The sequence below is a fragment of the Colossoma macropomum genome, unplaced genomic scaffold (genome assembly GCF_904425465.1).
Source record: "Colossoma macropomum unplaced genomic scaffold, Colossoma_macropomum, whole genome shotgun sequence".
Classification (NCBI taxonomy): domain Eukaryota; kingdom Metazoa; phylum Chordata; class Actinopteri; order Characiformes; family Serrasalmidae; genus Colossoma; species Colossoma macropomum.
The window spans coordinates 18,962,773-18,987,654 of record NW_023494795.1 but is presented as its reverse complement, the minus strand read 5'-3'; the positions used below and the strand labels follow the sequence as shown (position 1 = coordinate 18,987,654).

General features: G+C 39.3%; 1 protein-coding gene across 1 annotated transcript in view; it reads left to right on the top strand.

The window, feature by feature from the left end:
- The window catches only part of LOC118816104 (nesprin-2), a 129,373-nt gene that overhangs the window by 41,641 nt on the left and 62,850 nt on the right, over positions 1-24,882 (top strand). Inside the window, 17 exon segments of the mRNA XM_036582614.1 lie at positions 923-1,426; positions 2,297-2,791; positions 5,187-5,329; positions 7,666-7,981; positions 8,154-8,318; positions 9,601-9,813; positions 12,476-12,571; positions 13,688-13,966; positions 16,192-16,377; positions 16,809-16,967; positions 18,480-18,715; positions 18,880-20,932; positions 21,897-22,231; positions 22,559-22,703; positions 22,795-22,995; positions 23,157-23,401; positions 24,077-24,227. Coding sequence (XP_036438507.1) covers positions 923-1,426; positions 2,297-2,791; positions 5,187-5,329; positions 7,666-7,981; positions 8,154-8,318; positions 9,601-9,813; positions 12,476-12,571; positions 13,688-13,966; positions 16,192-16,377; positions 16,809-16,967; positions 18,480-18,715; positions 18,880-20,932; positions 21,897-22,231; positions 22,559-22,703; positions 22,795-22,995; positions 23,157-23,401; positions 24,077-24,227 — 5,922 coding nt within the window.

Genomic DNA, 24,882 nt, shown 5'->3' with positions numbered 1-24,882 from the left:
ATTTTATTTTTGGTGTCTGGTAAATAGATTTACATGCTTCAATGTTCCAAAACCCGTTATTTTTCCTCATACTGTACATCTCTATTTACGGTTTGTTTGAAACGCTTTATTAGAGCTCCTGTGTCTATAAGCCCCGCCTCCTGATGAGCCCAGTGTGCTCTGATTGGTCAGCTTGCCCACTCTGTTTTGATTAGTCAACCACCAGAGCAGTTTGGCCCCCGCACATTCCACCTCTGTCTTGCAGTCCTCAGACGGACCCTTATTTCCTGAGCAGCGTTAAACACCGATATGGCTATTTTTCCAGTGCCGTTGGTTCTGCCTTTTCAGTTTGAACCGAAGTCCAATACTGAAAGTCAGGTCAGCGTCATTTCGACATGACTACAAATCTGAACAAACTCCTCCTGGCCTCCTGTAGTTGCTGTGCTGTGTGAGGACATGCCAAGCTTGGCGGTGGCAATAAGGATTGTGTTCTGAGATTGCGTCATCTGGTAACAAAGGAAAAGGGCTGGGATTCCAATGCAGTGTTTTAGGCAACTGAGAAAAGTGGTTTCTGTGAGAGAGAATTACTCCCTCTGGTGTGAACTTTTCAGTTAGGTATACAACACACTGAAGGAAAAGCAAAATAGGTCCCTTTTAACATTTGAGTCTGCTGTTCTCACATTTCTTTTGTTTGAATGTCAGACAGTGGCACCTAATTAAAAGAGGGCATTACATATTAATTATATCAATATAAGTAGAAATGTATTTCTTATTAAGGCAGTATAGAATCCAAATGTTCAGAATTGCTCTGCTAGTTTCAGTGAACTACTAGTGAGCGATCAATCAGTAAAGTATAATGTTATGGTGACAACCATAACTTGTAGGAGTTAACAGCTGCATTGCTGGTTGCCTTTAAGGGTGCCTTCACTGTTTATTCCCACAGGGATTATCTGAGCAACTGCGGGCAGAAGAAGAGCAGGCGAACACTGTGCTGCAGCAAGTGGCCCTGCTCACCAGTGTGGCCAGCCCTGAGAGCCTGAACACTCTGGCTGAGGAAGGAGCGCGCCTGCAGGAAAGCATCTGTACAGCCAAAGAGATGATTGTGCTGAGGAGAAAACAGGCAGACGGCCTCAATAACGCCAAAGATACAGAGAGAGAAGGTCTTAATTCTCAAGGCTCCACTGTTCAGAGGACCCAAGATCTTCCACCCATACAACCAGACCTCAGTGACACTCAGCATCCCCAGGGCCAATTTTTGTCATCTTCTCACAAGACAGAAGATTCACCCCATGAAAGCAAAGAAAATGAGAAGACCCTTGAGGAGCCCCCGGATGTCACACACCTGGAAGAAAGCACTGCCTTGGCCAGCAGACTGCTGGTTGACATTCTGGACACAGGCACAGAGAACACCCAGGCAGACACTGTGAAGAAACTAAAGGAACCAAAGGTGAGAGAAATGTCTAAACTATATCTTACTGAAAACATCAGATACATTGCACATGTGATCATATGCTTTTCACAGGTTTAGTCGTTAATAATGTGTGATTGCAAAAACACAATCACATTTCATCAGTATGTGAGTTTTATGTGATCACATGCTAGCTTGTAGAAATCCATTTTAACATGTTACACATGTGAAATTGATTCAGGGCTGGAGATGGCATGAAACCACTTTTTCTTTCCTGACCAGTGATGACCAGTGATTATTAGAGCTAGGCCTATAGTTTGGACTATAAATGTCCAAACTCCTCTACAATGTCAGAAACACCTCTACAATAATGCTGACTTCAGCTGTTGCATATGTACGCATTATAGTAGCATGTTAGCACTAAGCTAACAGCATTTTTTGGTCGTTCTAGATTAAACATGGACATCTGAAGCTTTCTTTTATTCTTTGAATTATATGAAGCTTGTAACTGACACATTAACATATTTTACCTTATAGCAGTTTTACAGTGACTCAGTAAAGAGTGCTGGCATAGAGCTGCTGCTGTTTTCCATTTCTAACAATGGACAGAAATGCACTGATCAGGCTATTGTGCATTACATGTGAGTGTAAACAATACTGTCTCACCAAATTCAAATCATAATATCAGATATCTTCTCTTTAAATTATGAGTACAAATGTGTTTCTTATTAAGGTAGTGTAGAATCCATATGTTAAGAATTGCTCTGCTAGTTTCAGTGAGTTTCAGTGAACCACAAGTGAGCGATCAATCAGTAAAGTATAATGTTATGGTGATAACCACAACTTGTAGGAGTTAACTACTGCATTGTTGGTTGCCTTTAAGGGTGCCCTCACTGTTTATTCCCACAGGGATTATCTGAGCAACTGCGGGCAGAAGAAGAGCAGGGGAACACTGTGCTGCAGCAAGTGGCCCTGCTCACCAGTGTGGCCAGCCCTGAGAGCCTGAACACTCTGGCTGAGGAAGGAGCGCGCCTGCAGGAAAGCATCTGTACAGCCAAAGAGATGATTGTGCTGAGGGGAAAACAGGCGGACGGCCTCAATAACGCCAATGATACAGAGAGAGAAGGTCTTAATTCTCAAGGCTCCACTGTTCAGAGGACCCAAGATCTTCCACCCATACAACCAAACCTCAGTGACACTCAGCATCCCCAGGGCCAATTTTTGCCATCTTCTCACAAAACAGAAGATTCACCCCAGGAAAGCAAAGAAAATGAGAAGTCCCTTGAGGAGCTCACGGATGTCACACACCTGGAAGAAAGCACTGCCTTGGCCAGCAGACTGCAGGTTGACATACTGGACACAGGCACCCGGACAGACACTGTGGAGAACCTAAAGGAACCAAAGGTGAGAGAAATGTCTAAACTATATCTTACTGAAAACATCAGATACATTGCACATGTGATCATATGCTTTTCACAGGTTTAGTTGTTAATAATACGTGAAAAACACAATCACGTTTCATCATTTATTAATATGTTTATATGACTGTGGATTGTAGAAATCCATTTTAACATGTTACACATGTGAAATTGAGTCAGGGCTGGAGATGGTATGATACCACTTTTTCTTTCCTGACACTAAAAATTAAAACCAAGTGGCGAAGTGATTATTAGAGCTAGGCCTATAGTTTGGACTATAAATGTCCAAACTCCTCTACAATGTCAGAAACATCTCTACAATAATGCTGACTTCAGCTGTTGCATATGTATGGCATTAAAGTAGCATGTTAGCACTAAGCTAATGGCATTTCAAATGATTGTTTTTTGGTCGTTCTAGATTAAACGCGGACATCTGAAGCTTTCTTTCATTCTTTGTTTTATGTTAAGCTTGTAACTGACATATTAACATATTTTACCTTATAGTAGTTTTACAGTGACTCAGTAAAGAGCGCTGGCATAGAGCTGCTGCTGTTTTCCATTTCTAACAATGGACAGGAATGCACTGATCACTCACGGTCAGTGATGTATCTGGGATCCCGGAAGGTCTACATTGACCTTTTCTCACTGCATTAGTCACATCCTTTGTAAATCAAAACATGTTTGGTCGATTACTCTGTCTGTTACGGTATGGTAAGGGCGTGGACCCAAGTGCCAAGAGAAAAACTCATGAGTACCAAGTTGTAATGGAATCAAGCAGATGAGATTTGCTGAATGATTGGCTATATAGTGAATATATATAATATATTAATAGAAATATAATGGAGTACTCAAACAAATGAAGCTCTCCAGAAATACAATAAATAATAAACAGCAAAAACAAAACGTCTTTAGTTATAAGAGAAAGATCAGTTTTGAGTTCAACTTTTCTCTTTTCTTTTATATGGAGTAAGAATTTCTTTTAAACTCTCTAAAAATTGGGTCAGACTTTCTTTTAAGCTCGCTTTTACTTTTCTTTTTGTTTTGGAGTGGTTTGTATATTTTTTCTTTTCTTTTACAGCTCTCTTTTCTTTTTCTCTTGCTTTTCTGTTAGTTAGAGACACTCTAGTTACCATACCGGTCACCCCTCTTTAAAGGTGTGACACTGACGGTTGTTTACAGCCTTAAATGCAGAGGTCTACAGGTGTGTCTGGTTGGCACTGATTAGCCTGTGGGCTTCTGGGAACTGGAGTTCCTCGGGCTAATAGCGCCTTGCCGACGTCGCCCTCTGCTGTATGGGCTGGACCCTTACACAGTCACTTCCTGATTATGTTAGTGATTAATCTGATGCCTTTGGACAACTCCTGATGTCCTAAATAATAGAAGAGCTTACTTGGCTGTATCTACCTTGAAAAAAGATTGGATCATTTTTTTCATTGGACATTTTAAGAATTTAACCTTTCTGTTTCCAACCAAAACTTAATGATTAACCCAAACTTAGTAGTATTACCACAATACTTGCAGTTTAAATACAACATGTTCCTTAAAGTGAATAAAAATCAACTTAAAATAACAGACATGCGTTATCATTAGACTTTTTGTAGAGGCCTAGAAGGCTCAAAGGGTTCCCCACTGTTGAAACTTAGATATTTTTTTTCACTCTGTGATCTGATCCAGCATTTTCTTGTAATATCGGCCCGACACTAATGCCTGGTATGTGATCAGTACCATCTCTAGCCATGATGTGAGAATGTGAGATAATCACTCAGAAAATTGTGAAAACATGAAAAGTTACAGGTGGAAAACTATATGAAAAATCATCTGTGGTTATTAACCTGCAATTCATTTGATTTCATATGATTAATATGATGGAGGGATATTTCATGGATCAGTATATAATGTCCATGAAAGCTGGTCTAGGAACCTGGCTGTAGCTTCTGATTCTTTTCCATGTATTGCACAGACAAGCACACCTGACTCACAAAAATAAATAACTCGAAGGTAAATTGAATTTTTTTATTAGAGGAGCAAGCCAAAAAAGGCCAATTTGCCAAAAAAGATGAAATTGTACTGCAAAGGTTAAACACGTACAAACCTGAGAATTAGAGTCATTTCTAAGTAACATCTTAACCTTTCCAAATTTTCTTTCTTTTGCGCCAGACAGTCACATTACTGCTCTGATTGATATGGAATTGATCATTCAGGACATCTGAAAGTAGCCCAGGAAACGTTCAGAAATGTCTCATCTGGCAGCTCAGGACATCATCATTATCCTAATTCTGTTAAAATTGAATTTTGAATACTGGAAACTGGAGCTTCAGTGCAGAGTAGAACATCGCAGTTTCACAATTTTGTCAGCTGAATGTTTTCTGATCTGTGATCAGGTGGTGTTGGGACTGAAGGCTGAGGACAATAGTGACTTGAAGGAGATTGTCAAAGGTCAGACCCCCTTCAAGAGAGATGGTCTAGGGAAGAGAGAAAGCCAGGAAATCCTACATCTGCTCAGTGACAAAGATAAGAAGAACAGGTATAGTACGAGTATCCATAACTCTAGTGATGAATACGTCTGCTGATCAACTTTGTGCATGACTGCAGGCCTGATATGACTTTTACCATACAGTATATGTGCATTTAATGATAAGCATGATAAGAACATATAGTACTGTGCAAAGGTCTTAGGCCAGCCATTGAAAAGTAATGAAAATGTCTTATGAGATGGTTGGATAGTTGAGATGCTTAGAAAAATGCAAGTTTGATTCCATCTATTCTTAATGGCACCTCAGCAATTCCATGTACCTCCAGAACACCTCATTTAATTTCATGAAGGAACCCAACCAGGTGTTGAAGGGTAGATACAAATACTGGGATATCTTGATGAGATGTTTGGAAATGGTTAAGCTAACACATTGACAGACATCTAAAATAAATGTTTATTTGTATTTATTCTAGGGCTGTCAAATGATTATAATAATTAATCATGATGCATCACATTATTTTTTGCAGATATTGGCAGTTAATCTCAGTTAATCAAATTTTCATTTGCTCAAATTTGACCCTGAAGAAAGATTTTTTCATGTTCAAAGCAGTTCATTTTGTTATAGATATATGCAACTGAAAATCAGAATCAGGGGCCCACACTAAGATCAGAAAATGTCAAGATAAGATTTTTCACAAATGTGTATTACAGAAGCAAATCTTATTCTAGGAATTACATCTTATTTTACAGAATCTTACCACAGGTTAGGAAATCCTCGTTCAAAGATTATGATCGATTGCTATATCTGTTACCAAACAATGATACGTGCACACCTGAAACATAAACATGTAATCAAAATAACATTAAAAATGCTACTTATTTAGGCAGCTACCACTGCCGATGTAAGTTTTAATTCTTTTTCATGTGAACTGCGCCACATTCACCTATAGGAGGGACTTCTGTACCTGACCTCTATAGAAGCAAATAATAGCACCAAGTCTGCCTTAACAGACAGGAGCGTGCATCCAATGCCGAGGGAGGCCCCATCCTACCGTCAGGCATATAGAAACCAGTCGCGCTAGCTTTTCTCAGTTGGCATTTGTTTCTCATGGCCTCGCCTTTACAAAGCAGTCATGTGCGAGCTGTGCTAACGTGGTTCCTCCAAATAAACAGCTACAGTTTAATTCTCCTCATCACTGTAATATTTTATTTGATGAGTTAGTGATAAGTAGTAGTATAAATAAATGTCACATCATTGTGCTTGTTATGCTGCTTGTCACAGCTGCCTAAAAACAACAGAAATGGATTGTTAAAACAGAAGTTAGGACACATTTAGGTTTGTCCCAAAGTTTGGAGAGTATTTAAGAAATTTTGTCTAGTTATGATATTTCTGTGATACCGTTTTCTTATGTGGAGCTAGGATAAGATTAATGAACTTATGAACTGTTATTCTGTAATAGCTAGTGTCCTAAAGTCAGTCCTAACTGAAGTTGTCATGGTGACTAAGCAGATAAGATTTCAGAGTTAGGATGTTTTTGTAATATGGCCCCAGGGCTTTATCTGAATGCATTTATTATGCAAAAGAATGCCAGGTTCATATGAAACGAGTGATCGCAGTTTAACATTTTCCACCCATAGCATCCAGTGAGAGCAACAGTGACTGCATGTTCCAGCCAATGAGTCTATATATTATATGCACCATACATACAGTCGGGAGTTTCATTCAGGGGTTTCATACAGCTCATGAATCCTTGTTAAAGTGGAGGCTCTTGAGGGGAAAGTGTAGCTTTTCCACTTAGCTGTTGCTTCTGTTAAGTGACTGCTCGTTGATTTATTCATAGTTCTCTCGCAGGCACTGTCCACCATAGTCTGCTGAAGGTACTTATAGTATTGCTGTAAAAGCCATTTAAAAGCACGATGACTAAATGATGACAAATGACTAAAAATGACAAAAATAAAAAATTCAAAATTAATTAGAATAATTTTTGTTGGTTCATTTGGGAATAGAACAAATTATACACAGCCATCAGCTGTCTGTGGTTTATTCTTATTTTGTTCTCATTTCATGACATCAGAGTTGTCAGATACCATTTGTCAGTTCAGTGGGAGACATTGGTAGACATGTTTTTTTTTTATAAATGTCTTAGGTAACTTAAGACCTTTGCACAACTGTATATAATTTGTATACATTCTGTACATTGTTCTGTACAAAGTTCTGGCGTTTTGTTATTGCTCCAGTGTTAAACAGCACTTTAAAATCCAGTATATTTCATTCAGATGTTATAAAAAATTTTAATCATCATCAGCTCATGCTCACATTCCAGCTCACAGACCTTCTAGACTACGTGTATTAACCCATCCTGATATCTGAACCCCATATGTGCTAGACTCCCGCAGGGTGAAGTGGGGCGTTTCCCCGCCCTACAGAACCAGCTGCAGCAGGTTGAGAAGAGGCTGCAGCTGCTGAAGGAGCAAAACGCAGAGCTGTCTGTGTTTTTCCCCTGGTTGGGGCTGGATGAGAGGCGGGGGGCTTTGGAGCAGGCGCATGGCCTCCTAGAGACAGCCCAGGTCCTGGGCTCTGAAATAACAATACTGAGAGACCAGATGAAGGAGCAGACTCAGCTCATAGAAGACTCCAGCTTGACTGAGCTGTCCTGCTGTAGTCTGGAGAACAGTGTCTCCAGCCTGATCCAACAACTCAGTGTGAGCACTTTTGGATATAGATCACATTAAAGTTAGAACAAAATTAGAACAACAGTGTTCTATTTCCTTTCTTCTGTTCTATAGTAGAGAAACTTGGTGCTACTGAATTTTAAAAGCCATATTATTACTGCTTTTAATTGTTTAAAGCAAGATGTGTTGTGTATATGTGCAGGACACATGTAAAGGTCTTGATGAGGGCATTCAGAGAGAACAGCACTGCAGTCTCATGCTGAAACAGTGCAGTGAAATCCTGGACTGCTTGGAGAGGAGAATGCAGAAGGAAGTATCTGGGTCCCCTCATATAAAAGACCAGAAGTCTCAATTGGAGGCTCTTAAAGTAAGTATGCTTTTACACAAATTAGGTTTAGCAGCTTTAGAAAGTTGTTGTACACAGTGTGTACAAAAAAGGAAAGCACCACATGAAATACTCATACTGTCTGGCTTCTACTGATGAGATATTATTGAGGTGTTAGGCCATTTTCAGCACAGCATTGACACCAGTGTCATCGTGGCATGTATATGGTAGGTGTAAATGACTAATTGTCTGGAATGATCAAATGAATGGAAGTATTTCATGTGGTATTTACATTATTTTGTACTCCTCCTGTGTGTGTGGTTCCATTGACTTACATTAAAAGTAAAGTATGTTTTTCCTTCTCCTGTAAAGTTACATTTTGGAGATATGAGGTTTTGATCCGACAACAGCGATATATAAGACAAACACTTTACTGTATTGACAATGCTTACCTGAGGTATTTTCTCATTTCCTACAATATTCCTCCTTAGCAACAAAACTTGAACAGTCATTACTTCTTTACACTAGTTGACGATGTGCACTATTCAGTTGCAACAGCACAAATCACTGTGACAGTACGGGTAGTTAGTTAGCTAACTAGCAGTTTTTTTTTATGTTGATATTAGGGAGAGTAAAAAGACCACGAAGTTGAGAAAAACATCTCTGAACAAGAGGACATTGTAGTGTGAATTGATATAATTTTCTTAAAGAAAGAGTAATGCCATCCAGAATTGCTTGCAGAGTTTACCTACACTCTGTGGTTACCAAAATGGGCAGGACCATCAATATACATTAATTTAATAGTTAACGATAATTAATAATATCAAATGATTCATTTAATTGTCTCCATTCATCTTGTTGCTGGTCTTTTTCTTCCTCTTTTACCTTCAAGTCTTTTCCAATGAATTCGTTCATCCCATAGTATGCCCAAAATCAAAGCTTTAGTTTAGTTATCAGGAGGTTAAGGTGAGGCTTGATTTGGTCAAGGATCCATTTGTTTGTTCTCTTATGCTCAAATATCTTCAATTCAGACATCAGCATTTTTCTGCCCCACTTTTGTCTGTCTAATATTCTTTTTATTATTATTAACAATTTTGGCAATAATGTACATCCAATTCTCAGAGGTCCCCATGCAGTCCACAGTTTTAATGAGTTCCATTTCCCAACGTGTCAGAAACAACTAATCAGCATTCTACATCCCCTGACTACCTGGCTGAGTAGTGTTTGGTTCTAGAACAGAATAAAAATGCTTGGGAAACCCCAGTGTATGCACACACACACTGCTACTCATACATACAAATAATAAGCTGACCTGTCCCTACAGGACTTGCTTCAAGCTGTGGGTCAGGAGGATATGCGTCTGCAGGTGATTGAAACTCTAACTGCTGCTTTGCTGAAGAGCTGCACTTTAGAGGGTCAGTTGGCCCTGTCTCAGGATGTCCAGGCTTTGCTCGATAAGAGGACAATGCTACAGAAGTCCATTCACAAACAACTTGGCCGTCTAGGATATCAGAAGACAGAAGAAGGATGTTTTGAGGTGAGAGTGAAGATCCACTTCTTTTCGTAGGCCATCAGTCAGCCATGGTGCTTTCACAAAAGGAGACCAGCACTAGAAAAGACATGCCTTTTTAAAGGTGTGACAGTAATGCTGTTATATCAGTGGGCCGTGTGCTGATGTTGAGGCCCCAGGAGACAACGGCATTCAAAGTTTGTGCCTTTTGCATAGCATTTACAGTGATTTGAATACAAATATATGCCATTTGTAACAGAAGATGAAATTGAGGCCTCATTTCACTAAAAACCTTGTTCTATGCTGTAACTTTTAATTGAAATGTTAGTGTGCAGCATCAAAGAAGCTATCCTAACAGCTAACTTCACTACCTTTTATTTGAAATAAGATTACATGATTACATTTGGAGAGGTGGCTCCTCAGAGTCTGCCACCTGAAGGAGACCCTTCAGTGACCTCACACAATGTATTTCTGCCTGTTAGTTTAAATAGACATATTGCTTCGTTCACAACGAGTTAGATGAAAGAGCTGTGTGATGTTTGCAAATATTCCCATACATTTAAAAATTAAAATAGATTGTATAAGGAGAATAGATAGTTATAAAAACCTTTGTTATATAATAGGCCTAAATAATAACAGTTAAAATAGCTAGTTATTTCATCAGGTGTTGCTATGTGGTTGTTAAGGTATTTAAGGTGGTTGCTAGGGTTTTATTAGGTGTATGCTGTGGTTTCTCTGGTGGTAGCTAGGGGTTTGCTATGGGGTTGCTTCCGTGATCCAGATGGTTACCAGGGCATCATTAGGCGGTTGATGTGATATTTCAGGTGACTACTGGGCAGTTGCTATGGTATCTCTGGTGGTTGAGTGTTGTTAGGTGTTGTTAGGTGGTTACTATGTTTCTCTTATGGTTGCTAGGGAGTTGCTAAGTGTTTGGTGTCATGTTCCAGGTGGTTGCTATCATATCTGTGGTGGTGGCTATGGTATCCTAACTGGTTGATAGTAAGGATGTGAATTTGTACGTCATGTTTATGACATTCAGTGTAAGAGCAACATTCCTCCAATCATTTCATATAGAAAAAAAATTTAGAGAAAACTGTACATCCAATTAGTTAAACAAGTCACAAGCTTGATATTTGGGTTTTGGATCTCCGATCATAAAAGGGTTGGGCAATTCTATCGGGACAGGTGTCGCAGGAGAAAGAAATGTAATTTTCAGAAGAATAATACATTTAAAGCAAAGAGTCAAGCCATCTTAATTGTTGAGGTAATTTGCTAAAATAGCAGCATTCAGACTAAGATTAAGAATTTCAGTGACACAATGGAAAGAAATAGAATGCCATTGTAATAGGCAATAAAAATGAGTCACTACGTAAAATATTATTCAAAAATTGATGTTAGTTTGTTCATAATATTGGTTGTCTTTGTGTTTTAATATTGATATATAGAGCATTATAGATAATGTGATTATAATAGCTGGAACTGTAACACTTTATTTTATTTTGATTTTGTAATACGTAGGCAATACCTTTTTGAGGTCCCACCACTTGTCAGATCAAGTTTGCATCCCTTAGTAGGTCTATGACAAACTGCACTGGATCAGAGTTGAACAGTATGTAACTACTTGGCAAGGTAGGCTGCTTATTTGTTTGGTCGATTACTTGCCTCAGCAAGGAGAACAAACAGTCACAGAATTTGTTTGCAGTCAGCCTATTATAGTGATACTAGTCTGACATCAGTGCTACCATGGCAATCTCAGAAGCATGCAACATTACTCTCTGAATAACGCAAGCACTCGGAATAAGTGCATCATCATGTTCATCTATGGCACAAACCATCTGGATGTTCTCTGGTTCCCCAGGCTTATTATTCTCCTGCCATCATCCGCATTTTAAAAATGAGATTAAAGGGCCCATATTAACTGAAAACTAAATTTCCCTCACTTTAAATTGAAAAGTTTGATGTAATATGTAAATATTTTTTCTGTACATGCCGTTCACTGTTTAGTCCATGCTGTTCATTTATGGAAACTACACTGCAAACACATCCAGTTTTGAATTCATTGTTTTGTTGTGAACTAACTAATTTACATATATACGCCTATTCAGCCTACAGCAGTTTAGCCTTAGTCCTTCACACTGAAGTTATAAGGAGTGTTTCAGCAAAGATTGCTTTTTAAAAGACTCAGTAAAGAGCAGCCAATCAGAACAGATGTGATTTACATATATCAGTCTTAAAGGTACAGTAACACTTAACTTTTAACATAGTTACCTTTTAGCAGTTTTAACTTTATTAATATCTTGTTTTCTTAATATTTACAAATAGTTTGTGTATAATATCTGTTGTCTGGTCTGTTTAGCAGGGTGTACACTGTGTAACACACTTGACAAAGTATGTTCATTCTGACGACAGCCTACTTAATTATAAGGAATAAACAAAGTTGGAAAATGGTCATGTAAAAATAAATTATGACCCTTTCTTACACATAAAACCTCCATTAGAAGTGAACCTTTAATAAAATGCAATACAGAAAAAGTAAAATACAAGACAAATGTTGGATATGGTCGTTGGTAACGTTTTCAATGGTAATGTAGCACAGAATAAGGCTGAGAAGAAAAACAGCTTAATTTTTTTTTTTTTTACTTTTCATAAGAACTAAATTGAGATCATATGTGTTATCATTCTTGTGCAGGTAGCTTCTGACAATACAGAGGAGGACATGGACACTGGAGATGACCAGATCAGAACGGAACCACATCCTTCAAACAAAATTCTTCAGCCTACATCTGTAATGAAAGACATGGCAGATTCTGCTGCTTCTTGTCCTCCTCAGCAGCACTGTGATGCTCCTGAACCTGACTCTGTCTTAGCTCCAGACACTGATCTTTCCACATCCAATCAAAAAAGACCAATGTTGGATTCTGTAGATTCCTCTCCTCGACAAGATGTGCCCCGAACATACTTCTTTTCTAATGTTACAGCACAATGAGGCCACGAAAACAGAATACAAAGACACCACACACAGTGCCGATGTTACAAGCCAACAATGGGCTGAAAGCTCTCCTGACGAGCCAGCTCCCAAGAAAGTGGCTACCATAGTTTTAGACACTATATCAAATCCACAGACACTGAAACCTGACAAGCAAGTAGAGTCATCTAAAGATGTGGACACTAGTACTGGAACATTCCCTTTTTATCCTGACAATGCTAAATCTGTGGGCTCTAAAGCAGAGAGGACAAAATGTGAGGGAACCGGGAATCTCATACAGTCCTCAGGTAGGGTAAAGGAAATGCAGTCAGCTGCGCTCACAGAAGCAGTGCAATCAGGCCAGGCTGCAAATGCTTGTATTCAACAACTTCAGACACATGTTAGTACGAAGAGTTTCACTGAAGAAGCAGATGTGCTGGAGTCAAGTCAGTGGGCCACAGATGGTCATCAGGCTGCTACAGAATCAGCCAGGGGTATTACAGAAGCAGATGTGCTGCACAATCCAAGACATGATCAAACAAATGAGTATAATTCCAGATCAGCTTTCCTACCAGCAAAATTCCACATCTGTACTGATACAAGAGGTGGTGATGCCAAATGATAGGAAGACAAATGAACCAGACGCTGACTGGGCAGACGCTCAAAACAGCGAGTGTTCAAAGCCTTCCCATAGTGCAAAGAGGATGATTTTGGATTCTAATGAGAAAAACAGTAAGGAAGACAGGACAACAGAGACCTCTACCTCCAAACAAATGAGTGCAGTCAGCTCCCTACATCATCAGACAGTTGACACAAAGTTTCCAGACACTACAGACACAAGACTCAGCCAGAGCTATACTGCAATACCTGTGGACTTGTTAATTACAGACAGTAAACAAGAGGAGGCTAAGAGCACCACACAGATAGACTTGATGAATTCCCCTGCAAAGGGAGAATATGGATGGAAGACAAGCTACTGCAACTAGCACTGCCCACAAGGGTACTAGCCATATCAGTGCCTTGAGCAGCCATCCTCTGGACACAGCATCAATAGAAGTAAAGCACATAATCCAAAAGCCAATTGCTGATTCAGTGGCAATGAATAGTCAGAAATCTGAAACAGAGATCACTACCACAGTGCCATCACAGCAGGAGTTCCATGCAGAAGCAAGCTCAAAGGACCACTCAGATTCAGACAGCAATGCCTGCTCACAGGTACCTGCACATTTATTAACTTTCGTTTGCTAATGATGTTATTTGCTTCATAATAAACATAAGTGGAAGCCCAGTTCTTTCTCTTCCACTGTGCATTGTGCCATGACACATTGAGAATGCCACAAGTGGTTGTCAGCCTGCTCATTGAGAGGTGCATAGGGCTTGTCAGATTCAGTTTTAAATTTCCAGTTCTCTCTGAAACGTAGATATTTTTAACAGCATGGAATAGCCATAATGGCAAAATTTATAACAGCTTTAAAGTACATGAATTTAAAATGTTCTTTCTGGCTTACTGGTTTGACATTTTGTAGGTGTTCTTTGGGAGTTTACTATTAAGAGGTGCTATTCCATGATTTTAGAAGTTCCCTGAAAAGGTTATTACAGGCATGACACCTCATTATGTTGTTTCGAAGATATAAATAAAAATGAACATTTGAAAAAAATACCATACGAAGAATTCAGGCTTTTCTGGTGGCAAATTGGCCTTATTTTGCTCCACTGTGTTTTTGATATAGTAACTTTGTATTTCATTTTTAAATTGGCTTTTATAATGAATTCCTTTACATAATAATATAAAAATGGTAAGTGTAGGAGAGCAATGATACACCTTACATCCAAACATGAGACAATGCGAACACTCTTCACTATGCTTATATTTATATTTATTGCTAATTATTGCTCCTTTTTACTAACAGAAGACATTGCAATTGCATTTCAAGCAGAGTTGTGTGGAGTAGCGTAAACGCATATTCCAGTAAACATAATGTTTAGTGAAATAATGACTCCAGTAAGTGTAAAAGTATCTTTCCAAAAAAGGCAAGTAAAAGTAACAGGTCAGAAAACTACTTAAAAGGTAATTCCAGTAATTTCCCATATTGTTGACGTAAACAAAGTGATTGAGATTGTTTTGAAGTAAAATGGTTCACTGTAGAGAAACCTGCTGATTGTTATGTCTTTACGTACTCAAATTTGAGCGATCATTTGCCTTATAATGCCCTACATCTAACTACAGTTGAGTACATGTGACTGAGTAAATATAATTAGTTACTGCACACCTCTGATTTCTGATATATATATTTGTGCTTTCACCTGAGAGTAGTTTTGTAGCGTTAAAGTCTGTAAATTAATGGTCTTGGTCTGGTGGACTCAAAAATTGTTTTCAAGACCAGCTGAGTTTTGATGCCTCTGTCTAAGGTAATTGGGAACTAAACTTTCAGATGGAATAAAATGGTCCTTTCTCTACATTTTAAAATAAAATCTGTTCACTGCCAGTTGAGGATCAAATTGATCCTTTCCATAATGGCTTAATTGGGTATTATTTATTTGTTGATGTTCATTGGTTTCCAAAATTCAAGCATCCTCTGAAGGCAGATCAGAATGTTACTATCACTTGTTGTTTTCATTTCATATTCAAGTGATAAAATTATTCTAATGTTAGATTTTACTATATATATACATATATATGGATAAATAATATCATAATTGTATGTTATATATAAATATATATATATATATATGTAATCATAAAATGATGATATTATTTATTATATATCATGTATAATGAATGATAATAAATATAAAATGATCTACATATGAGTTTCAGTTTTTCCCCTTTTCTTCTTTTTATTTTTAAATTCTGAAAAAAATCCTAATCTGGTCTCAGTCTTGCCTCAGTCTCGCCACTCCTGATCTTGGTCTCACTTGGACTCGACTACTACAAAGTCTTTGTCTTGACTTGGACTCGATGTGTCCAAGTCTCAGTCTTGACTCAGACTCTTCTCTGATGGTCTTTGCTACAATACTACCTGAGAGTTCTTAGGTCACTATTATCGATGCTGATGCTGATTAAACCAAATTTTGCATATGTAAGCGAAGCTAGTCTATATGAGTGCAGTTCAGGTGTTATTAACATCAGGATTGATCATGTTAGTAGGGCTAGCAGCTTGTGCTCCTTGAAGCCAGGTCTACTATATAGACAGCAGTTGTTGTGCTGCAGCTGCTCTCTAAGCTGCTCAGGGCCTAAAGGCACACCACGCCTCCCAGAGGGAAGGCCTAACTCTCAACCAGTCTGCATTCCTGCTTCAACTGCCACCGGGACTTACTCATTCTCACAAGGGTGGAGCTGGGACATGGTTTTCTTCAGTGAAACAGCTTTATTGTTTGCTGCCAATGTTTGTGCAGGGGTTTCTAATGCAAAGCTGTTTATTTGTGCTGTTATTCTTTAGCTAGAAGAAATGTCCAGATCCAGTGTGTCTGGAGGAGGACAAGATGAAAAAAGAGACTCCAAAGACAAAAGTAAGGAGAAGAGGAGACACATCCAAGACCAACCTGCTGAAGGATCAGGATGGACCAGGTTATTGGACATCATCACAAATGTTCAGCCACTAATGGATACCAGCACTGTTTACCCAGTGAGTGTCAAAATAACTATAAAGTTGCTGTCTGTTGACTTTCAGTTGGCTGTAATACAGAATTAATTATTTAAACACTAGAACTTTTCAGCTTATTTTTTCCATTTTTTGTTACACTGATTTTTCATATTTTTGTGAAAAACATGAGTGATCTTTTGTGTTCTATATAAGGTACTGAGTTCTTCTGCTGTCTATAATGAGAGGTCGCGTCATGGTATGGTTATCAGATAACGCTGGCAGGCTTTGAAGTGTCATTAGTAGGATGGTCATGTATCCACTGCAGGCTCTATAGCAGAATGAGACTGCACAGGAAGCATGCTTGAGCCAGTGAGATTTCCTGTGCCGTCCTGGGACGCTGAGTTAACTGAACCTATCGTGTCAGGCTTTTTGTGCTCATGTCTACCGTACGTTATATCTTCTTCTTTTTTTAGCAGGAGAATCAGTCTAGAAGTGCTACCTGGTTCCTGGAGCCGTCACCCACAGACTCAGGGAACCGACTGGAAAGGACTGTCCTTAGGGTTCTGAGATGTCGATACCAACCAGCCCAGCTCAACACTGAACTTATGACCCGGCAACTTCAGGAAGCTGAGGTCTGCTTGTTTATGATCCTCTAATGTTTATAAACTAAGTACCTGATAAGACAAGGCCTTGAAGAATGTTATGAAATGACTTCACAGCACAATTTAGCTGAATCACACAGACAGACAGCTTAACTCTTAAATGAATGAGTGTTTGGCCAAGCTTTTATATCTGACACAAACTGATTCACAAACCGCCATGATATTGTAAAACTGTCCAAACATACAGTGCTATGCAAAAGTAAGAAACCATTCATTTTTATCAATTTTTCAGCATCAGGAGAAAGCAGAAAACATATTTAACAGAAAATTACACAGAAGCCTCAACAACTAAATACAATATATATTTAGTATTTAGTGTGCCCACTCATTGCCTTTATTACACCTTCCAATCTTTTTAGGAGACTTGTGTTCAGTTTTTCAAAAAAAAAAATCAGCAGGAATATTTTTCCATGCTTCTTGTAAACACTTCCAAAGTTCGGTCTTAGTGGCTGGTTGCATCTTCTGCCTCTTCGTGACTCAAATAATGACAATTACAAATTTAGACTCATCAGTCCATAAAACGTTACTCCACTTCATATCACATTTTCTTTTCTCACTAATGGCTTCTTGAAAACTTTACATCCTTTCAGATCTATAACAGTGAATTAGCCTCTGGAAGCAGGGCCAGGAACACCTGTGCATTTTTCACAGATCTGAAGCAAGAGATTGATTTTCTCCTCTCTCTCAAAGATGAAAGCTTTAAGCACTGTTTATCTGGTAGTGACAGTTTTGTTGGTCTACCAGGTCTTACACAGTTGTTAGGAGTCTCATTTTCTCTTGATTTTTTTCTGATGTTTTTGAACTCCAGTATTGGGAAGTGTGGTTTTTGTCAGTTAGACTTTCCCCTTCCTTATGCAGGTAGATTATTTTATATTTTATCTCCTCAGAAATATTTCTTTTAGCCATTTTGGATGCACATGAGAAAGAAATGTGCAAGGCAGGTCATTGTTTGTGTGAATGTTAGTGAGAGCTTTGGGAACAACTTATGTTTCGGAGGACACAGCTGTAACTGGCTGGTTTTAAGTCTGGAACGATAGAAGAGTTAAAGTGACAGTAAAGTGCAAAAAGTAAAGAGTGGGCAAAATTAAATACTAACAGGTTAGATATTAAACTGAAGTTTTGACACTGTAAAGTGAATAAATTGTGCTTGATGGCCGGTTTTATTGGAAATTGAATACCTAAATACCTAAAAAATGGATGAGTTAGAGGGGGTAAATGAGGTCATGCGTATTGCTAGCAACCAAAAGTATTCATGCATGAAAGAGCAACAGAAACAAGTAGAGTTAACTGCATGATTCTGCTTGGACTCATATAAAAAAGTCATTCCTAAAATATATTTAACATAAACATTATATTGTAACGTTGCTTTTTTCATAGTTAGAATGTTCAAGATACCACAAAGTTCAGATCTGTAACTTTAGTTGTGATTTGTAGGCTGCACTGATTCTTTTCTCCAATCTTCTGTCTTTTGTGCTTCTTCAGAAGTGTAGACAGTGTGTTGTGGAGCAGGTGACTGCACTGCCTCAGAGTGTAGGCAGTGGTTATTCCCAGCAGAGTCCATCTATGGAGGGGAGACAGAGTGCAGCACTGCTCGATGCCTCAGCCACAGTACAGGTTAAAGAAGCTCAGCTTCATCAAGTCACACAGTATCATCAGCAAGTACAGGCACTCCAAGACACTCTAGAGGATTTGGAGGCAGAACTGGGTGCACTGAGTCTGTGAGTTAAATCATCTGTATAGTGAATGAAATGCATTTCCAATGTGCCTTAAAATAATGTTGTTTTGTTTTACTCAAAGAACAATTTTGTTCAGATTTTACGGTGCTGTATATAGTAGACTTTACTACATTTGAAGATAATCCACACTTTTCTCTGTCTTGTAGGGGTTCTTTGCAGAGCAGCGTAATCCAAGCAGAAAAGTTACATGCATTCCTTAAGAGCATGAAGCAGAAGAAGGGCTTGTTGGAAGAACTTCTGCACACATGCTGCCAGGTATCAGTCCATCTAGGGGAAGCCGAAGGCCCAGTGGCATGCCTACTTCAGGTGAAGAACTTACAAGAGAAGTGGCAACTTCTAGAGGCTACTGCAGATCGGACTCTGAGACATACAGACATTTGTGCATCAGAAGCTTCTATACTGCTAAAGGATGCTAAGGTTCTTCTAGGTGATCTGGAGACTCTCCAGATAACTTCTCCCTCACTCTCCTCTCAGACACATGTACAGTGCCAAAGTGCCGTGCAGAGAATGATCACGTTGTCTGACTTTATGGAAATGAATGAACGCTATCTGTACCTCCTTGAACTCTGTCAGGATCTTTTCCAGTGTCCTCTAGGGGAGAAAGAGAGGGAGGACATTGAGCAAGCCTTACAAAATGTGAAATCACGGTTGGATTGTATGCAGGAGAAGCTTGGTACTCATGTGACTAGTTCCAGTGACCACTCACTGACCAAGATCACTGAAATTATGAAGGACTATTTCACCTGGGCTAAGCAAACAGAGTGCAGAGTCACCAGGAGAAAAAAGTTGGTTCTCTTTCCTGAGGAGGCTAGTCAGCAGGTAAACAACATGAACAAACTCCAGGTAGAAATATCATCCAGAAGATCCCAATGTGCCTCTGTTGTTAAGAAGCTGAGAGAGGAGATTACTGGACTCAATGAGCAGGAGTCCTCTGTTATGTTTTCTGCACTCGAGACCTTAGAGAACATGTACAGTAAGATTGCAGAAATGTCAGACTGTGCTGCTGTGGAACTCAACCAAATGTTGCATGCAAGACAGAGACTGGACAGTCAGATCACAGAAAACCGCACCTGGCTGACTTCACTGTTAGAAAAAGAGTGCAGTAAAAGTGCAGCCGTTGAGCTTGGAACCACCGTTGCAGACTTGAAGGTCCATCATCAAAGGCACAGAGTTGCTTTGCATGAATGTGAGAGACGACTAGTTGTCATTCAGACACTTCTAGATGAGATAAAGGACATGTTTCTGGGTCTTAGCATTGCAGAGAGCTTTCACCTTGTAGATAAACTTACCACCTTGCGAGCAGAGGTTAACGGAGTTGTTAGACGTAAGAGAACCTCATGCTGGGAACTGGAGGAACTCTTGCATGCCCAGGAATCATCTGCAGAAGAATTTGCAGCCATACAGAAGAGCTTACGCCAAATGACTTCTGACTTTGAAAGGCAAAGGTATCCTGTAACACAGGAGGCACTTTCTGCTTTTGAGCCTGTGAGACACATGCTGATAGAGCATCTATCTCAAGTGCAGGAAGCACAGCACTGCCAGGAGCACCGGAGGAAAGATCTACTACACACCATCCTAACTTTACAAGGGAGAGCGAGGCTGTTGGACCAGCAGGCCAAAGTACATGAGGAATACCTGACCTCCAAGCAGCATTTAGAGGCTTGCAGTGAGACAATGAAGATGAAAGTTCCTTTGGTCTCGGATGCAAGCACAGAAGCTAGTAAGCGGCTCAGATTGGGTCAGACCCTGCTAGTGGAGTTGCCCTTGCTGAAGATATTCTGTCAGGAGACTGCTGATCAACTGGAGGCTATTTCTGCTGACCTCTATCCATCCCAGCTGGGCTCAGAGAGGCAAAAAATCCGCAGCATGGTTAAAAGCCTTGCTGCATGGGAACATCTTGTTAGCAATGAAGTTAAAGACCTTGAGCACTCTCTAGTGGAGGACCTCAGCAATCCCATGGAGCTGACAGCACTGACTAAACTTTTTGTGAAATCTGAAGAGCAGCTAAAGCAGAGCAATGGCCTGGAGCCCAATGACCACAGCATTACAAATGAACTACGAAAGTGTTGGACACTTGAGAGGACTGTGGAGTCAGCATTGCGAATGTTGGAGGCCTGCAAAGATCATCCACCAGCAGAAGACTATAGAAAAATCACTGACACAGGGAGAAATTTTTTGAAAGAATGCAAGATGCACACGGTAAATAAATGCTTTAACTACACAGCTACTTTAGGTTTGAGAATGTTAACCCCTTAAACCCTAAGAGCTTATATGTGGGCCCGCATATTATGTTTTTTGCTTACATAAATTCATGTTTAGTACAAATCATATCTTCACAGTGTCCAAATAAATAGTAGTTAGTCAGTATTTGATAATTTAATAATTCCTTTTTTTATAAATTATAAATAAAGTCAGGAAAAAACAGAAAACCCACACATATATATCATAAAATCATACAGAGGCCACTAAATATCAACAAATCGAAAAAAGTAAATATAACATTATTTTTTCAGTATTTTGGGTTTGCCTTCATTATTTTGCTTTGCCTTCAGTACAGTTTCCATTCTTTTTGGGAGACTTGTTTTCAGACTTTCAAAGAAATCTGCAGGGATATTTTTACACACCTCCATTTTCAGTCTTAGAAGTTGGTTGCTCTTTCTGCTCCTCACAGTCCAAGCATTCCCAACACATTCATAATGTGTTGATGTAAAGGTCTAGGCACATAGCATTGGATGGAAAAAATAAATTGTGTTTTTTTTTCCAAATCTAAAGCAAGAGTGGAGCTTGTTTTTGTCTTATCTGATGGTGATAGTTTTTGGTGGTTGACCAGGTCTTGCACGGTTGTTAGGAATTAGCTTTAAACAATATTTTGAGGTCTAGTTTTGGAAACTCCTGTTTTTGCACTTATTTCCTTTGATGTCCCCCTTTCCGGATGCAAGTTGATTATTTTATTTTTAGTCTTGTAAAAAATATCTCCTGAAAAATGCATCATTTTGTCTGAAAATTACATATGAAGAGCGGCCTCTGACTTTTGCACAGTAATGCACATACTACTTTGTGTTGTTTCCAAACATCTGTATTTATATCAGCAATGATTAAGTAACCTACATTTCAGTTAGTGCTATTGTGCCCAGAATGCATTCATTTGAGTTTGTTTGTCTAGGAAAAGCTACTTCAGGCCAAGGAAGCCCTGAAAGAATACCAGTGGGCTGTCCGTGGAGCTGTGGGTTTCCTTCAGCAAGTTGAGTTCAGACTCCTTATTCCTTCATCCAGCTTTAAAGACTGTACAGAGGAACTGCGCCATAGTCAACAAACCCTTGCTAGTCTGTCTGAAGGATTCCAGGCTCACATGGCTGAAATCCAGTCCCGATTGCCCCAACAAGCGTGCTTTTCCGTTATTCACACTGAGAAACTCCACATTCAGGTGCTCAGCCAGCTTCTTGTGAGTGATGCCATACTGGAAGCCCAAGCTCAACTCAAACTGAAGACCCTTCAGAGGTAGTTCAGACCTTCAGTGTTATTCTCTATCATAGAGTTTCTTTTCATTTTTTTTTAACCAACAATGATCCATACAGTGATATTTTTTACAAACAGTCAATGTAAAAACGATTCAATAACTGCTTTATTGAGTTCTACCTTCAACTACTAAAGAACACTATGCTTTTAAAAATTTGAAGCCCCTGGAATCATTTACCTCAGTAAACATTTGTACAGACAGACAGTTAGCCTGAATTACATATCTCTGTTTGGTCATAATAAACTGAAATAAATCAGAGTGGTTTAATTGATTTGGCTGTAATGTTTTTGATCCGGACTCTCTTTTAGGTGCTTAATGAAGCAGTCCATTCACAGTGAACACCATGATGAAATCAACCAGCTTCTCAGAAATTTTGACTGCAAACTCTCAGAAAGCTTCAGTCACAAACCAACATGTATAGACAAGTGCAAAGATCAGCTCCAAGAAATTAAGGTATGCTGCATTCATTCATTATTGCCACAACTGTTTTCATGTGACATGCAAAACTACTACAAGATGTAATGACTATATACTGTATATATAGGTGCTTCAAGAGGAGTTGGAAAGCATGGATCGAAGACTAGAAGAGCTGAGAGAGAGTTGCCAGGTCCAAGCTTGTAATGTCGCTGCTGATCGGACGCTGGGAAAGCTGTGGAGACACTGGGCCATGCTGCAGCATCGGCTGGATGCCTTCAAATCTAGAGTGGTGCATACAAAGACAGAATGGAAAGAAATGATGCTAAGGGTAAAGGAAACCAAGTTCATTTGTAACTATCTCTGTCAAGTTGTATTTTTACAGAGTACTGTAAAAACATTCTATTTAAAGAACGTTTTGATTTGAAATCACTTTGAAATGTGTCATTTAGTGGAATTACGCTGACTTTTTTTGTTTCTTTTGTCTATTAGATCAACAAATCCAGAGACGCTCTTAACCGACTCGGTGGTAGCCTCACTGATTTTTCCAAAATGAAAAGATCTCTGGGGAACCTTCAAGAGATCCTGGCCCAAACCGAGCAACTTCAGGATGCGCTAGATCAAGAACACCTCACCGTAGTCTCTCTGCAGCGGCGCTATGGATCAAACCTGCAGGATCTTAGCACACTCACTGAGCTGAGTCAGGAATTGCAGTCTCTTCAAAGTTACTGTCGAAGGTATGAAAATGCGCAAGTGTGCACACTTTGCAAACAGCAGTTTAATCCTTAAATGCTTACACATACTTCCCACAAACTAATCTACGATCTGAAATGAGTGTGTAAAATTGTTGAAAATATATGAAAATATTATAAACTAAAAAATATTTCCCTCCTGTTTCAATAATTTCAGAATTTTTGGTTTTATTGACAGGTCACAGATAACACTAACTGACTATTGCCCATCATAAGCTACCTTTTATTGCATATTGCGTACATTATCTGATTTAATTTGCTAGTATTCATTAACATTAGCCACCTACCATCAAGTATATCAGCTACAAATTTATTATTCTAACATTATATGATACAATGCTCTGACATTTTTTAAATTGCCAGTAGTAACTGACTTTCCCAGTTCATGCTGTGTATATATAATAACTTTTTTTAAACTCTTCAGAGGTCTGGTTTCTATCAGCACCACTGTGAACAGTTCTGACTTGCCAAATTTCTTTAAAATGGGACATTTTAGAGTAAACGTCTGTAAATGACTTTGACTCTGAATGTTTGTTTGTTGGTACTTAATCATTAATTATGCAGAAATTTAGAAAAATTGGTGGAATTCCCCTGTAAGATAACACTAGTTGTAATTTCATGATAGTCCAAAACATGAATGGTGTGCACTTTTGTTCACAGCCTAAGGGAACAAATCAGTGAGGTGAGACGTGATGTACTATCAGATATTCAAGAATGGGGTCGCCTGCAGGAGGAACAGAAGGCAGTGCAGCAGGGTGTTTTCTCACTTCTGTCTGTCCTGCAGAACCAGTCAGATCCCTCACACTTACAGGTCAGTGCTCACTTTATGTTCTGGTGAGGGAATGAAAAATTGTATTACGGCCAACAGATATGAAAGCCAAAAAAGTATGTATTTCAATGTTCTTAGAACCTGTTTAGAATATTTTTGCTGAATGAAATGAAGAGTTACTGTTCAGTGTTTACAGCAGGGGCATCAGTAGAGGTTCACGGATAGGAGACACAACAGACAAACATACACAGACCAAGCAAATGTTACTGAAGTCAAGCAATACACTCTCCTCTCTCTTAGCTCTCTCTAAGCTGCAACGTCCTAACTGTATTATTCAAATACACATCATAGATTCACAGTTCAGTCTCAATGCAATCAAAAGGAATGTGATTTTGCTCTGTAGGTATGTTCTAATAATAATAATAATAAGCTAGGTGACAGAAATTCTTGGTCATAGTGACAAATATTTTCTCAGTGAAGTTCACTTAAATTCAGTGTTAATTTTAACTGAAAGCTTAAAGAACTCTCCCCCGACGATGACGGCCGCGAGAGCCGGTAGGGAGAGAGCCGCGAGTGGGGAGGGGGCGGAGCCCAAAGCCCGAGCTCCGCCGAGGGATGTGAGACGCGAGGGACGGCGGGAGGACGAGGACGATGGTGCCGGCCACGAGAGGCACCAGGGCATGGAGCGAGTCCCAAG